General features: G+C 39.7%; 1 protein-coding gene across 1 annotated transcript in view; it reads left to right on the top strand.

Moving 5' to 3' along the window:
- The window catches only part of LOC122772126 (S-adenosylmethionine mitochondrial carrier protein-like), a 66,769-nt gene that overhangs the window by 36,054 nt on the left and 14,363 nt on the right, over positions 1-16,352 (top strand). Inside the window, exon 6 of the mRNA XM_044029829.1 lies at positions 16,177-16,221. Coding sequence (XP_043885764.1) covers positions 16,177-16,221 — 45 coding nt within the window. The remainder of the gene's footprint in view (positions 1-16,176; positions 16,222-16,352) is intronic.

The raw sequence follows: 16,352 nt of genomic DNA, 5'->3' as shown, positions 1-16,352 counted from the left end.
TTCTTTTTTTACCATGTGGTGACATATAATACTTTGACAAAATCTGTGTATAACTGTGTGTGTGTGTGTGTGTGTGTGTGGCTCACATGTGTCGCGTTGGTATATTTGTCCACGTTTGTCCCCGCACTTTGCAGACAAACAGGTCTGGTTTCCTGGATTGTCTCAGTCTGAGGTTTTTTTTGTTGGCACAGTAACGTACAGACGTGTCCAGCACCACCTGTCGCTCTGACATGATTAATGGCCTCCATCGACTTTCAACATATTAAAATCTGATCTCTGTCTGTTTGTTATCAGCGTGTCACCGCAGTCAGCTCCTCGTCATACTTGTGTGACACACGGCAGAAGGAATGCACGGGTGTGTCCCAGTGTTTGCGTGAGAAGTCTCTCTGTGTGTGTGTGTGTGTGTGTGTGTGTGACTGACTTTGACAAATGAACCCAGGTTGTGTTAAACTCAACTTCTGTGTCGTTCTGATAAACTCAGGGATCACGAGTTCAAATCTTGAGTTCCACGTTAGAAAAAGGTTGATCCGTGTTCCCCAAACCTTAAAATGAGGATTTTTTTTACTATAACTATAAAATATTCACATTTAAGAAATTCAAAATTTCTCGATGAAATTTAAAAATCAAAACTTAATAAAAAATAGTTGTCAGTACATTTCCTAATCCATTAATAAGTGACTTTAACATCAGAAAAAGTATAATTTAACAGTAAAATTTAAAGCTCCAGTGCGTAATTCTTGGTATTTTCTATGTTATTTTTCTGCCTTTGTTTGGTCTTTGTGAACAAAAATGGCTTAACATTATTTTATGTGAAAACAGACTCTGTCAAGCAAAACTATCAGACCTGACTGAGGGAGCGCTTTGTGCGTATACAGCAGCGTAACAGGAGTGTCCTGAAACTATGGTCCTCAGTGAGATGTTGTGTGGCCCCACAGCTTCGGTTTTATAATTTATTATTTATGGCAGGGGACGGACTTGGACAAAACAATGGCCCCTGGTCACATTAGCTCAGCTGGGAAAGGAGTTGTGCTTTGAAACCAGAGTCCCGGACTCGAAACCCACCTGTGACAGGCCGCTCTATGCACTCGTCTCATATTGTGTTATTTGACTCCAGATGTGGAAAGAAAGGCAATTTTTCTTTCCATTTTCTTCCACTCACAAAACAGCATTTGCACGTAAATGTTACTTTTAAAAAGATCTTCACGCTATCGATTATGACCCTCGTCAAGCTGCTCGATGGAACCGAGTTTCTGAAACTTTCCGTGGACGCTTCGCTGTCGAGTTTTCAGTCAAACTCTGACCAGTTTGACGCCGTGTGGTTTTCACTTGCACAATGTCGTCGGTGTTGACATGAAATGAATCACTTCTGATCGCCTTAATCGCTGTTGTGTGAACTCACGTGACACTGATTTGAATCGACATTTGAAAAATAGATGTTTACCGTTATTGTTCAAGCAGCTGAAAATGGAGCAGGCTCTTCGTTCCTCACGCACACACACACACACACACACACACACAGTAAATAATAAATACCTCCACAGTAATGGAGCTTTACTAACTTCTCGTACTTTGGTGAATCTGCCTCTACGACACAGCAAATTTTTCACTTGAAATAAGGCTGCTGCTGCTGCTGGTCAGTTTACACAGCTGCTTTCTTTTAAAACCTCTTTCTCCTCTCCTCCTCTCCTCTCCTCTCCTCTCCTCTCCTCTCCTCTCCTCTCCTCTCCTCTCTCCTCCTCTCTCTTCCTCTGCAGTGACCGGCTTTTCCCAGCTGTTCTTGCTACCATTTAAAAAATAATAATAATAAATATTGTCTGACTGTCAGAGGACAAAGTTGGACTCTGTTTCGTTTTCAACGTCCAGGTTGGTCTTTCTGTGTCTAAAGAAGTATCAGACTGCAATGAAATGAGGGCTGCAACGATTATTCCATTAATCCATTACCAATCATTACAAATTAAGGGTTCCCGTGGGTCCTTGAAAGTGCTTGAATTTTGTTCAAGAAAGAAGTGAATTCAATATTTAGGTAAATGTGTCCTTCGTTGACGTGAGATTGAATAAACGTGAGAAAAAATATGCTAAATATGACTGTAATTAATGAAATTAAGGCAATTAACACGATAATTTGACACCTTCGACTAGTTAAGTATTCAAAAGAAGATTTAAATTCAGTATATATACATATATATATATATATATTTAAGAGAGTGCACATAGTTTTCTTTTGAAAAGGGGACATTCAGTGAGTTTCCAAATCTGCGGCTTTAGGAGTTTTTTTGCCAAATGGATTCGGGTTGGTCATTCAGTATCAAGTGCTAACAGAGGATCCAGTCGTCTTCTCTGGCTCATGAATCATTTGCTGTTTTTTGCACATTTGCTCCACATCTGGTGGCAGGAACACAGCTGTGTGTGTGTGTGTGTTAGCGGCAGGGTTCACGATTGCACCACCACGCCGAGTTAGAGCATGAACAGTGGTTTTCAAAGTCGTGTTATTTATGTCTGGGATTTCATAATATGGCAGTGAAATCCGGGAGACTCTTCCTGTTACCGTGACGACACTAAACAGTGTGTGTATGTATATATTTTTATTTTTACTTTAATTTTTTCTGTCTTGGAGGTGAATGTGGGTTATTTTTGTTGAGGAAGCAAAAATGGAAGCGTTCTCGTTGTACGACGCTTGCGTTTCTTCAGATAAGGATTAACATCAGCGTGACGGTGGCATAAACAATCAGATCATGATTTTCTGAAAAAGACTTTCAGTGTAACGTACTGTGAAGAACTACAACTATGTTATCGTCTGAATGCATCTGATCTTGTCTGCTACAGTTAGCTAATGGGATACCGTACACTGAATATGCTGCGTAAGTGTGTTTGCATGTGTAGAATTGTAGACGTGTAGCATTTCTTTAGAATAGAAGTTTTTTGGGTTTTGTAGCATCGGAAATTAGCCCTTTCTGTATACTTTAGGGAAGGGCCTTGCTTTTCCAAGTTTGCCATCTTGTTTGACAAAACATCCAAACTGAAGAAGAACAACATCTCCTCTGGAGTTTTAAATTCATGTAGTTCTCGTGACACACATTGGTTAAAGGGGTGGGTGAGCACAGGGTCCTCTAATGCTTACACGCCACACCTTTTACGATACCTCACAATACGATACATGATACCAATAATATCGGGATAATCAATATATGGTGAGACCATCATCCAGAGATACGTCATGACATCTGTCTAACTGAAGAAAACAACTTACGTCAATGTGAAAAGTTAAAAGTGCAGGATTTCTCTATTTATTCACAACATAGAAAAAGGTCAAAGGTCATAAAGTTTATGTATTGAACAGGGATGGAGCACCTCCTAACGTAGCTTTCTCCGCCGTTAACGTTCACCCAAATTTAACCTCATTCATTTGAGCAGCGCCACCGTGTGGAGACATGAAGTCGTGATGCCAGCGAGTGAAACTGGCAGAGACTGTTTACCTGTTTACGTAAATTAAAATATCAATATTTGCCCTGGCGTATTGATTATCGTATTGCGCGAGGAAGAACGACGTTGTATCACCAAATCGATATTTTCACCCACCCCTACATTACTTTTGCATTGCTTTCTAAAGCGCTTGCTCTCCCACACCAAAGTCCATTGAGAAAATCAGCGATTTTACACCACAGCACACACCGTCGTCGATCCAGTTGTGGACTCCATCAATGAGTTCTTGTGTCTTATTTCGTGTCTTTGGTGTTTAAAATCTTTTGTTTTGAATGTATGTAAATGACACAAAGTGATTAAACTCTGTCCTCATGAGCTAAAAAACACAGATTTTTTTCCAAGGGCTTTGGTGTGGGAGAGTGAGCGGTTTATAAAGACACACAGACTTCATTTTGCTGTTAGAAAACACGGTCTCATGGCGAGTTACAGTGGCAAACATAAGTTAAGATATCACAGATAAATCTTACGTATACATACGAGCAAACCTGATCAAGTAAGAAAGAGTTCATATCCTGTTACTGTGATGGCGGTTTAAAAAGAGACCGTGAAAGCCTCTTTCATCAGACTCTCTGTGATGTGTTGTTAATGTAACGTACAAGCTAACATTGTGTCATCTTAATGAAACTGTCTCATGCTAAATATGAGACACGCTGAGAAGTATCTGGTTCTGTCTGGTTTCCAGAGTCACTCCACAGTAGCAGTAGGTAGATGCTTTAACGCTGACAGATAAGGTATGTGTGGGTTTTCTCTTGGAAAAGATGAACAATGTTTCTCATCTGTTGGTTTGGCATCCATACGTTCGTCTGCCTCTCTCTCTCTCTCTCTCTCCATCTGAATATCTGCCTCTTCTTACTTTTTTCTGTCTTCTTCTTCTTGGAGCTCATCAGTATGCAGAGGCTGCAGTATGACCTATTAAAAGTCATTTGTCAAATTGGAGCCAACTGGCTTGGCTGCAATCAGGCTCAATGTGAATTTATTTTGACATGTGTATTTTCCTGCCCTCCGCTGAGCGCCTAAGGACCTGTGACAGCCCCGAGCCTCTGTGAATACTCTGTGAATACTAATAAAGTTAGCGCTGATACACTTGGCAAAGAAGCACACACACATATACATATATATATGTACAAATATAAATACACACATACACACAACCTGGAGCAGTGTCAGCAGAATGACACAGCACACATCATTTCCATATTCATGTAATATTGTACCTGACAGTCACAGCAAGTGGCACTGTCGTGTTTCATCAGTTACAATGACACACACACACACACACACACACACACACGTTTGCACAGCATTGGTAGTGAGGACACTCATAACCCCTAACCTTAAATCTGACCTAAACGCAGTCTCACCAGAAAATGACTTTGGTAGAAGTTGAAGTCACTTTTTATATCGTCTTACTTAAGTAATAGTCTTAATGTTTATGACATTTTCTGTACTTAAGTATCAGAAGTCATTTTCTGATATAAGATTGACTTTTTTTTTACTTAACTTCCTGGCTCTGCTCGTCTATAATGTGTCCTTGAGCAAAGACACTTAACCCCATGTTGCAGCGTGTGAATGGGTGAAAACTGTAGTGTAAAAGCAATTTTAGATACTTTATTAATCCCCTTAGGGAAATTATTCTCTCCATTTTGACCCATCCTAGAATCTTAGAAAGCGCCCAGGGAGCAATGGGGGTTGGGTACCTTGCTCAGGGGTACCCTAGCCCTTTCGACCTGGTGGGGACTTGAACCGGCAACCTTCCGGTTAGAAGCCAAGTTCCCTTTCCCTTGAATCAAATCTCAGCCCTAAAGTGGGGTTCTGCCTCGTTAGGATCAGGTTTTGGTCTCCATGAGGACTACTGGTCCTGACAAGGGTCAGTGTTTATGCCAGAAGAGGCAACAAATACGACGTTGAGACGGCCAGTCCTGTATCTTGGTCAAACATCATGCTGCTTGTTTATTGGCTCACTGGCGCTGATCAGATTATCTCTTTTAGTTCGAGAAACTTGATATTGAATGACAGCACGTGTCAATATGAGACGACACGGAGGAAAGTTCTGTACCCAGCCCTCGTAGCAGGTCCATGTGAGAGCGGGTCATGTGTTTCCCAGCCGAGGCGTCTCGTCCCCCGAGTCCACACTGCGTGACACAGATGTTTGTGGGCTGAGCAGATGCTGCTGAGATCCTGGAACGCGGCTCTTATCCCCGCGGCCAAGACGAGGAGCCAAATTTTAAATTAGAAAAAAATGTTCCTTTTGCTGTAACCGTAGAGGTGAACAGCTGTGATCCTGCTCGCCGACGTGATGCGATTTATTTTGGCGTGCGACGAAAACATGCATTAAGATGGAGGGAGTGGTCCAGAGGTCGGAGGTCAGAGACGGGTAGATGAAGAGAGGAGAGGATTTTGTTCACGTCAGTTTCAGCAAGGTTTTATTGAGTGAGCGTCGAGGGAAAGAGGTCACGACGAGTGCAGGGACTAATGTGTGCGACTTTTGTCGATTTTTATTGTTGTTGATGTCGTTATCAGGGTCCACGTGTCCTTGAAAGGTTTTAAAAATCACCCTAAACAGACATGAGTCATTGAAAGTGCTTGAATTTTGTGCGGGACAGACGTGAAGTTGATATTCAGGTTTGTTACGACGCCACCTACTGTTATTTATTTACTCGTTTATGTGGTGAAGTGAGTGCAGTTAGTTAAGTTAGTTCGTTAGTTAAGTAAGTTAGTTAATGAACCTTCAAATGCACAACATTGTGTAACATATTTAGCCGGATTTAGCTGAAAGTGCATTTTCATCCGCAGTCCTCAAAACATAAAAGTGTAGTGTTATGTAGTAACGTAGTGTATATACTACTGCGTTATGTAGTAATGTAGTGTATATACTACTGTGTTATGTAGTAATGTAGTGTATATAGTACTACTACATTAGTGTATAAAGAGCTGGTCAGGCTTCACTGTTGGCAGGTTTGTAGAGTGTTTTAAATGTGGGACATTCCTTGAATCGTAGTTAGGAGACTATTCAAACTCATACTTCCTTTGATAGATAATGCGTTTTTACCTGTGGTTGTTTGTCTGAACTGGACCTCACAGTCCGCTCTGCAGGGATCGTGTGAAACCTTTAGAGTGAAAAGAAAAGGGAATATTTTTTTTGTCCCTTCTCCACCCAAATAATATCAATCTGGGACCCCTCAAATGAAGATAATATCACGTATAAAGTTTTTTTTACACACATTTACTATATTTAAAGTTTGTGATTTAAGAGCTACAAAAAGAAAACGGTTGACTTTTCATTGCTCTTTATATCCAACCTCTTAGAAAAAAGAACTATTTTGAAATGAAATACAACAATATTTGGAACGGCTTCCAGGGAGCAGATCCCTGATCTAGGGGAAGAGCGGCCAGATTATTAAGGGATTAAAAACAAGTGTTTTTAAAGGTTTTAAACATTTTCAAAACTCGTAAATGTGTATTGTTTTCTGTCAAACATTATTTTTTTAAAGTTGCTCTATAGGGTTTCAGTGTAGTGACACCAGCAACTGAGCAGATTGTAAAGCAGTACTCAATATGAGACAGGATTGTGCAATGGAAGGTATGATTTTGGACACCGTCCACTGTCTCTCTCTTGTCACTATTGATGTGAGATTCTGTGCAGAACAACGAGCGAGTAAAGTTGAGCAAAGAGAGAGCAAATGACGACGGGAAGAAAAAACGCCAAGATGTCGGTCTCTCACTTCAACCAAGATCCCGAGGACAATCACTTGTCCACATACAAAGACAAGTTGTCCTCCCATTTTAAGCTGTGTCAGCACATTCTGTCCTTGACTTTGAGGGAATTGGTCCCGGAAAGTCCTTGAAATTGAAGCCCGTGTTATTCTGCCTTAAAGTGTCAATGAAATGCCATTTCTGACGAGGACAGGATACAGCTCGGGTTTTAGTTGAATGGGGATTTGTTCTGAATTCTCCAGCTCAAGTTTGTTGTCAGAAAACTTTATCTCAAGCATCAAATTCACAAAAACAACGACAATGTCTTTATTAATGCGGGAGCTCAAGTCAAAACCACAAACATCTGAGATGATTTGATCCTTCGTTTATTTATTCATTTAGTTAAAAACAAAAAAACATCCATAAAATGAGTTGAACGATGTTCTGTATGTTAGGATTCATGCCAACGAGTGATTTTTATCAGCAAAAGAGAAAATTAAATAAGGGAAGAGGACGAAGGAAGATTGGACGTCGACCAAAGTATTTCATCCAAACTGAGATTTGATGCAAAATGAAATAAGATGCAGTTTATGAAAACCAGGTGACAGTCTGTGCTTCCCCTGTAGCCACTGTGCAAAGAGATGACCTCTTTATTGTTATTTTTGGTCCTGTTGCTTTTATAGTTTCCTCTTCGGCCCAAATTATCACAGTTTGGGGGGAATTGAACATTTTGAAAACTTTACCCACAATTCAGAATCCTGGGAAAAAAGTTGTCCAACACATTCAATTATTTGTTTGCCAATTATAATTTTAGAAACATTTTTAGTTTTTCCCCATTGAAAATGCTAGTATCTCAATTATTTATATTTATTTTGATTAAGATTCATTTGTTTATCAATCAAATCAACTATTTTGACACTCACATAAAAACCTTTCAGATGTTTTTGCTCCTTAACAATGTGAATATTTTTACTCTTTTTTCAAAGAACACCAAGAAATTTTTATATATATATATTTGCTATATTGACAAAATAGGACACATCTTTATTATGTAATCTTTATTTATTCTGAGATTAAATAAATAATAATTAAATAATTTGCCACAATTGTAGAAAACAGATTTAAAATTGACCAAGAGAAGCAAGAGAGACTAGTTGGAGTGTAACTTGTAGCTCGGTGCGTTTAAAAAGTGCAGAGTAAGTGAAACCAGGTTTCTCAGTGTGTGTGTGTGTGTGTGTGTGTGTGTGTGTGTGTGTGTGTGTGTGGGTGTGGGGCATGAGGAACTCAGTGTTGTGAAGTTACTGGAACATGACCGGAACATGAGTGCATTTAAATGAAAAACATCTCCTATCCACAGTGTCTTTGTCTTTGAGCTAATTTTAGTCATGTGTGTCGTGTGTGTGGTGGGCTTGTGTTTGCCATCTTTACTTATTTTCCTCTTCTGAGATCATACGGGTTCAAAACCCATGATTGGAAAATTGAGTTTTGAAAAATAGAAAGCAGCTCTTAAAGGTATGTACAGTTACCCCTAAAACACCTTCTTAGGTAAATACGCTGAAACTAAATAAACTCGTCTTTGTACAAATACAGAGACCAGTTTTTTTACTTTTTAAATATGTGACCGAAGTAAATTTGTGCATATTGTAGCGGCTAATTAGTATTTGTTGTATTTGCACACACACCAATTAGTGATAGTGAATTTGACCTCTGCATTTAAAGTAACACAATGTAGGATTTGCTCTCTGGTTCCCCCTACAGTCCAGAAACTATATTGTCTGTGAGGCAGGAAGTCTCAGATACAATCTACTATAATATAGCATTTTATACAAATACGATAACATACTAGAAACCAGAGGTGTGAATCACAAGGGTAGCATTTCTTGAAAATATCTTCTCTTTTTTTTTCGGAATTAGCCCTTTTATTTGTACTTTAGGGAAGGGCCTTGCTTTACGGAGGCTGCCATCTTGTTTCTACGGCAACCCGAATGGACAAAACGGCCAAAATTAAGAAGAACAGCATTTTTCTAGAGTTTTAAATTCAAGTAGTTCCCCTGACGCGCATTGGGGAAGGGATGGGTGAGTACAGGAGTCCTCTGATGCTTACACAACAGACCTTCAGAGGTCATAAAGTCTGTGTATTGAACGTGGGTGGAGACATGAAGTAGCGACGCCCAGCGAGAGAAACTGGCAGGAAATGTAACTATTAACTATATTTGCCTGTTGTAAGGATTATCATATTGCACGAGGAAGGACAACGATATATCACCAAATCGATCATTTGACCCGAAAACTAACTCCAGAGAGAAAACTAATTTTGAGTTAGTGAACAATTCATTTACAAGGTTAATTAATGAAATCTTCATTTTACACATTATTTATTTAAACTTATAGATTCTATATTCCTATATTTTGTCGCACGAGGTTGTACAAGGTTCATTGTCAGTGAAATGAAATTTGTGTAATGCGCCGCCTGTTGCGCTAAAAACAAGATCAAATTTGACTCTACATTTAAATAAAGATAGAAATAAAGGTAAATTCAATAAAAAAAAGTAAAGTAGATTAGAATTACTCTAACACTTAACTGTACCCAAGAGTAAAAGAACAAATAAGAATAAAAAGAACAAATAAAACTGTATTATAAAATTATTCAAATTTGTTTGTGGACCCATTTTTGTGGTCTTTAAACACTTTAAACATAAACACCGCTTATCTCCATGGTAACCTAAAAAAAAACCAGAGAGGAAAAAACCCAAACCAAAATCCAAACAAAAGTGTTGTTGCTGCCCTGGGCTGTTTTGAAGAAACAAGTCTTTTCCTTACAAGTCAGAGCAGTGACTGTGGCTTTGTTATTGCTGTTGTGGTGAGAATTTTCATTCCACAGAGACAAACACGTACAACGACGTTAATCAAGGCAGCAGAGAATGAATAGACTCTAAGGTTTTCTCTTGATTGAGATGGTCACAGTGTGATCATGTGAAGAACAAGAGAGTGATGGATTACATGTCACTTCTCCACCTTTCTTCACTCCCACTCATGCTCGCTTCTCCTTCAGTCTCAGTCACTGCACCGGTATTATCTCATGTGTTAAATAAACTAAACCTCACCTAAACCCTGGGAAGTTGCAAAATAATATAGTGCAAATAAAAAAGTGCCAGGGCTGCAACAATGAATCCGTTACTAAACAGGGTTTTCGGCCTCTTAAATGTGAATATTTTCTTTAGTTTCTTTGCTCCATAGAACAAAAAAAAACAACTTTTAATTGAAAAATGTTGGTTTGTGAACAAGACGAGATATTGATTCATTATTTAATGAGCCGTCAGTTGCAGCACCAATGCAACAAAAGCTAAAACAGTTATCCTGACATGTATACGCAATAATTGAGTCACTTACAATGTACGTAAATATAAGCCGTCAGTTAACGTTCTGTCAATCGTTTCAAAGGGAAACCCGGACTTTGTAACGCGTCACGTTAGCAAATGAAACTTCTGATAACGAATTAAAAAGCGTTTACGTAGTTGTTGTTTAAATAGTTATTCCTGAGGGAATAGACCGTTGCAAGGCTACGCTAGTAAAGCCAGATGGCAGGACTTTCAGAACGTTCTGCAGATTTACCTGAGGACTGAAGTGAGTCTGACTTCCACAACATCACCACCGAGAAGTTTCCACTCCTCGTCTTTGTAGTCCTCACCTGTGCAGCGAGCCTCCATTTCTGTGTTTGTGTGAGTACTTGTATTTGTTTTGGACCAGGACCAGTAGTCCTCATGGAGATGGAAAACCTGGTCTGAGGAGCTGGTAAGGTTCAGTTTGTATTTGTGGTTGTTAAGTTTAGGTTAGGTTTTCCAAATTAATTGTAGTCAATGCAGTGTCCTGAGAATAATAGCAGCACAAACCCTGTGTGTGTGTGTGTGTGTGTGTGTGTGTGTGTGTGTGTGTGTGTGTGTGTATGTATGTATGTGTGTGTGTGTGTGCGTGCTTGTTTAGTAAATGTCTTTGTGAGGACCAGAAAGTCAAGGAAAACCCCAGGAATGGGGGACTTTTTGTCTGGTCCTCACTACTTTAAAGGGTGTTTTTGAGTTTTAATAATGAGGGTTTTCGGGTTAGAATTAGTTTTAGGTTAAGATTAGGATTACACATTTAGCTGTGATGGTTGAACGAGCCAGGGAAGGCATTATGTTATTGAGAGTCTTCACTTAGAAAGCAGTACAACATACAAATCTGTCTTTGGGAGGACATTTTGACCTTTAAGGGACATTTTGTCTGGGCCCCACAACTTTAGCGTTAAGACCTGGTGTTACTTAGTTGTGATGGTTCATTTTAGGATAAGGGACTAGGAAATGCATTATGTCTAAGAAGTGTCCTCACTAAAATAGAAAAACTGTTTTGTGTGTGTGTGTGTATATATGTCTTTGTGAGGCCCAAAAATACTCCGAAACCACAAGAATGGAGGACATTTTGTCTTGTCCTCACTACTTTTTGAGGTTTAAGACTTAGGGTTTTAGGGCTTAGTATTAGTATTAGTTGTGATGGTTGAGGTTAGGGTGAGGATCCAGGGAAGGCAGTATGTCATTGAACGTCTTCACTAAGAATGTGTGTGTGTGTGTGTGTGTGTGTGTGTCTGTGTGTGTGTGTGTGTGTGTCTTATCAATTTTAATCATCCCACATGTGGTTTTCAGACGTTTAATCTCTGTTCAGTGTCCAGATCCACTGCAGAGATCATCTGTCTCTCTTTCTTACTTTCTACACTCGTTCTTTTGTACCGTGAAAGCAGCCCTTCATTGTCATGCTCTCTTCCTCTCTTTTGATCCTCCCCCTCTCTCTCTCTCTCTCCCCCTCTGTCTCTCGCACTGTGGTCGTCTCTCGTCCACGGCCTGAGAAAGCAGACCTCATGGCGGTGGTAATAAAATACAGGTGCTCGCCTGCACCGTGGTTGTTTTTGAAAGCTCGCTCTCGTCTCACTGCAGTCGGAGGTGAACTCGCTGCTCGCCGTGTCACACCCTCACCGCTGTGGGACCGTGATTCCAGACCTTCAGTCTGTCAGATGCAGGTTTTGTTTTTTTCAGATCATCTCTGAGGACGGATTGCGCTGGATGGACCGGGTGGACGTGGAGAGTTTCCACTGGAACTTTTCTTTTCTGTGCTTTGTGCCTTCACTGAAATGAGTTTGTGCTCTACGTACAATATAGAGATCGGACAATATACCGTTTTATTACGCATCACAATGAAATACTTGTGAATTTTAATAATTGGGGTAATCATGATTGGGTTTCACATGAAGAACTTTCAAGTTAATGCTATGTTAGCTCCGTGTTTTCCACATGTAGGTTTAAACACACTTTTCCCATGATTCAAACAATACATTTCAAAATAAAAGCAGCTTTACCCGAAAAAAAACTAGTGTCACCCAAATCGCAATATAAATCATGACCATGGCAAATTTGTGCATAATGTAAATTATTTACAAGAGATGATTGGTAAATTAAAACTTAAGTTTAGGATTGTCATTCAAAACTTAAACACATAAAACTTAAACACTGAGCTGAAAGTTTGGGAACATTTGGCAAAAATGGTTTTTAGAACCTAAAAAAAACCACTGCACCGGTGATCCATCTGTGGTTCCAGACCTAGTCTTTGGGAACCACTGGTCTACTTTGCCAATATACAGTTGTAGTGATTTATTTTGAAGTGCCACAAGGGGGAGGCTGTACCTTTCCACTCATTTCAGGACGTCATTATTTAAAATGACGCAACTTAAGATTCTTGTTTTTCACCTTGAAAAAAAAATGTTTCCTGTCGGCAAACGTAAACAAACAGAAAACCTTACTACTTAAAAAAATCAGCATTTGAAGCTGGTGGTGGACACAGAAGCTGCTGGTTCACTGCTGCCTCTTTAAAAAGTTTGTGTCACTAATTTGAATCCAAACGAAGGATTTTACACAGCAAAGCTGCCAAAATAACACGTTTAAATTTAATGACAGAGGCAGCGGAAGATTAACACCTCCTGTTTGCCTGCTTGTAAAATGGATGGTTTTCTCTATGGGGTTTGGTGTGGCGAGTGAGCGTTTAAAAGAAGGTTGTCTTGGAGTGAATATCCTACTTCTGAATATACTTTGTCATCATTACTGCCAGTACAGTTGTTTTCTTTGTGTCACTTCATTTGTTCCGCGGACTCGAGTTCACGCTCATTTTCAACAGATCCATATCTTTTGCTTTCTGGCTTTCAACGGCCTTTGATAAATCTCTCCTCGTAATGATCCCAATAAAAGGTTTTATGTCGAGCTCGGCGAGAGCAGATGCAGCTGATACCCTTTAACGTAATCCACTACAGACCACAGGGTGTTTATATGAGGTCACTTCATCTGGACGAAAATGCTTAATAAGCTCATTAAGTGGCATAAACAGTCCATGAAGTGTCTCTGTGCCGCGGCTGTGACTCACAGTTGGATCAGCGCGGCGTTGAAACGGCGCGATAACATGGTTTGATGGAGCATGTTGTCGGAGGCGGACACAAACGCACGCACACGCGCGCACAAATGATGGCGTTGTTGCTGTGATCAAAGACTGATGACACAACTCTATTTATTTTCTCTTTGTTTTTGTTTTTGTTCGCTCTCTTTCTTCCTGTCCTCACTCGGCCGTCCCTGAAATCCATTATAAATCAAATACTTCATTAAAGGCCAACTATTTTGATCATTTGTTTAATCAGTTTGAGTGTTGTTTGTTTTTAAATAATCACATTTTTCTGCTTTTTAAAGGGCAGTTTCACCCTTTTTTTTTTACCAAACTTGGTCAAATGAAGACAAAACTCAATCATCGACCAACTTTGACCAGTTTCTTTTTGATTTTTTTTCTGATCTTTTACTTTTAACACTTGACAGAAACTCAATAAAGAGCAGTGTAGAGCTTTTATTGTCTTAGCAGGAAGTGATTTTTTGTCATTAGGGCACAAATTTGTGAGGAACCTGTTGTTATCCTTCAAATTATTATTATATCCAAGGCTTTTGAGGGCGTTGACGTGCATAAAAACTCTTGAAACTCGGCATGGAGGTCAGGTGTGGCGAAAATGCAATATTGGCATAGTTCCCACACCCGTGCCTTGCTCAAGGGCTCTACTATAGCGCCCCCTAAGGCGCAAATGGAGGCAAAATTGAGTTCCGCCAAATTTCCCGAAACATGGTGGGAAGATGTTTTCGACCAAGACGAACAATAAAGTCGACCGTAACCATGGCCTCAACGCAACAGGAAGTCGTCCATTTTGAATTTTGGTGTCCATGTTGGCGATTTGCAACCGTACGTAAACAAACAAACAAACTTGTCCGAGCATTTGTTGTACCGACATAAAAAAGCTGTATCTCAGATCCACTGTCTGATGATTGAATAACACAATTATCTCTGGAAATTAGTAAAAAAAAAAGACCTGTATATTTTAGGGTGAATTGGCCCTTTAACTGTGAATATTTCCCGGTTTCTTTTCTCCATATAACGAATCATCAAAGCTGAATAATTTTGTTTTGGTGGACAAAATAAGACGTTTGAGATCATAATTTTGAGCTTCTGGAAAGACAAATGAACATTTTTCAACGTTTTCTGAGCAAAAGAATTGACAGATTCATTGATAATGTACATCAGTTCACTTAGGAGGGAGAACATCACAGTTTTATCTTTTCTGTTTAATTTATTTGGACCTTTTATAAGTGACCTTAAATTTTAGCCACACACAATTTTTCCAAACGAACTCTTTATTTAAAGTTGTAAAATACATTTTATTAAATATTATTTAAAGCCCCAGATATATATGCAGACCAGGGCGGCAGATTTGTGCTCGTTTTTATGGCGGTAATGAAACTGATACTGCGGCTATTTTTAGTGCGTTTGTGTGTGTGGTATATTATCGCACAACCCCAGTGTGTCTTTGTGTCGTCTGAATTTAGCTTGTTTTGTGTGTTTTTCTATATGTGTGTGTCTGTCTGTGTGTGTTTGTGTGACACAGACCTGTGTCAGGACCAGTCGTCGTCAAAGAAACCAAAAACCTGGTCCCTAATGAGGCAGAACTTCATTTCTGAGGTAGATTTGAGTTGTGGTTAGGTGTTTGTTTCTGGTGACGGTCGAGGATAACACGTTGTTTAGACTGTGAATGGGAGTCAATGCTGTGTCCTCAGAGGAATAGCTGCACAAACCCGTGTGTGTGTGTGTGTGGTCTGACTTGGCACTACCATTGATTTCCTCTCATGGAAACTTCCTGCCTGAAACTGTCCATCCATCCATCCATCCATCCATCCATCCATCCATCCATCCGTCCACTGAAATATTGCCGTATTTAACGTCATGATATTGTATCGAGTGTTTGAAGCACCACATTGATATGGAAAATGTTTTGACTTCTTGTCTTACACTGCTTCTGTGTTGTAGTTAAGCCTCCCACCACTAGTTGGCGGCAGGCTTTTACCCATTTTTCTCTCATCACGCTTTTTTTTTTATTGTTTATGCCTATTTTCATTTAATTCTATCATTTTAATCAGTAGAAAATCAACGTCCATGAAGTTACCATGTGGTTCCAAAAAATCCCAAAAGAGTACAGTATATATAAGAATATACAAGAACAACACAAATATAGTGAAAGGAACATTATTTTAGAACATTTTAGACCGGATGATCATTAATTACCGGTACTATGCTAGTGGAAACACAAAATAACCGAGTCCAGTCGAGCCGGTGGAAATGCGGCATAAGATTTTACAGAGAGAGAATTTCACGATGCAGCATTCTGTGGCGTCGCTGGAGTTTCAGATCTCTGCAGAAGTTACCAGATATAGCTCTTTGTCCAGTAAAGTAAAATATCGATATTTTCTTTTCGAGATTATCAGCACATGGATATTTCCACCCACCACTCGCCCCATGTATTGTGTACTTGTTTTAGTGATGTGGAGTTCAGAGGTTGACGATGAAAAATTAGCCTCCAGAAAATCACCTAAACAATGACAACTTTGTGTCTGCTCTGTTTTCCAGATCCCGTTCTCACTGGTGCAGTTTCCTCTGTGGGAATATTTAAAGGTATGTGTTCATCTCTAACCTCTATCTCTATTATCCGTGTGTCTCCTCTCCTCTCCTCTCCTCTCCTCTCCTCTCCTCTCTCCTCTCCTCTCCTCTCCTGTGCACAGTGCCATCATCTATGCTCATTATCC

Source organism: Solea senegalensis, linkage group LG7 (genome assembly GCF_019176455.1).
Source record: "Solea senegalensis isolate Sse05_10M linkage group LG7, IFAPA_SoseM_1, whole genome shotgun sequence".
Taxonomy (NCBI): domain Eukaryota; kingdom Metazoa; phylum Chordata; class Actinopteri; order Pleuronectiformes; family Soleidae; genus Solea; species Solea senegalensis.
Note: the sequence above shows the minus strand (reverse complement) of the source record. Positions and strands in the feature narration are given on the sequence as shown.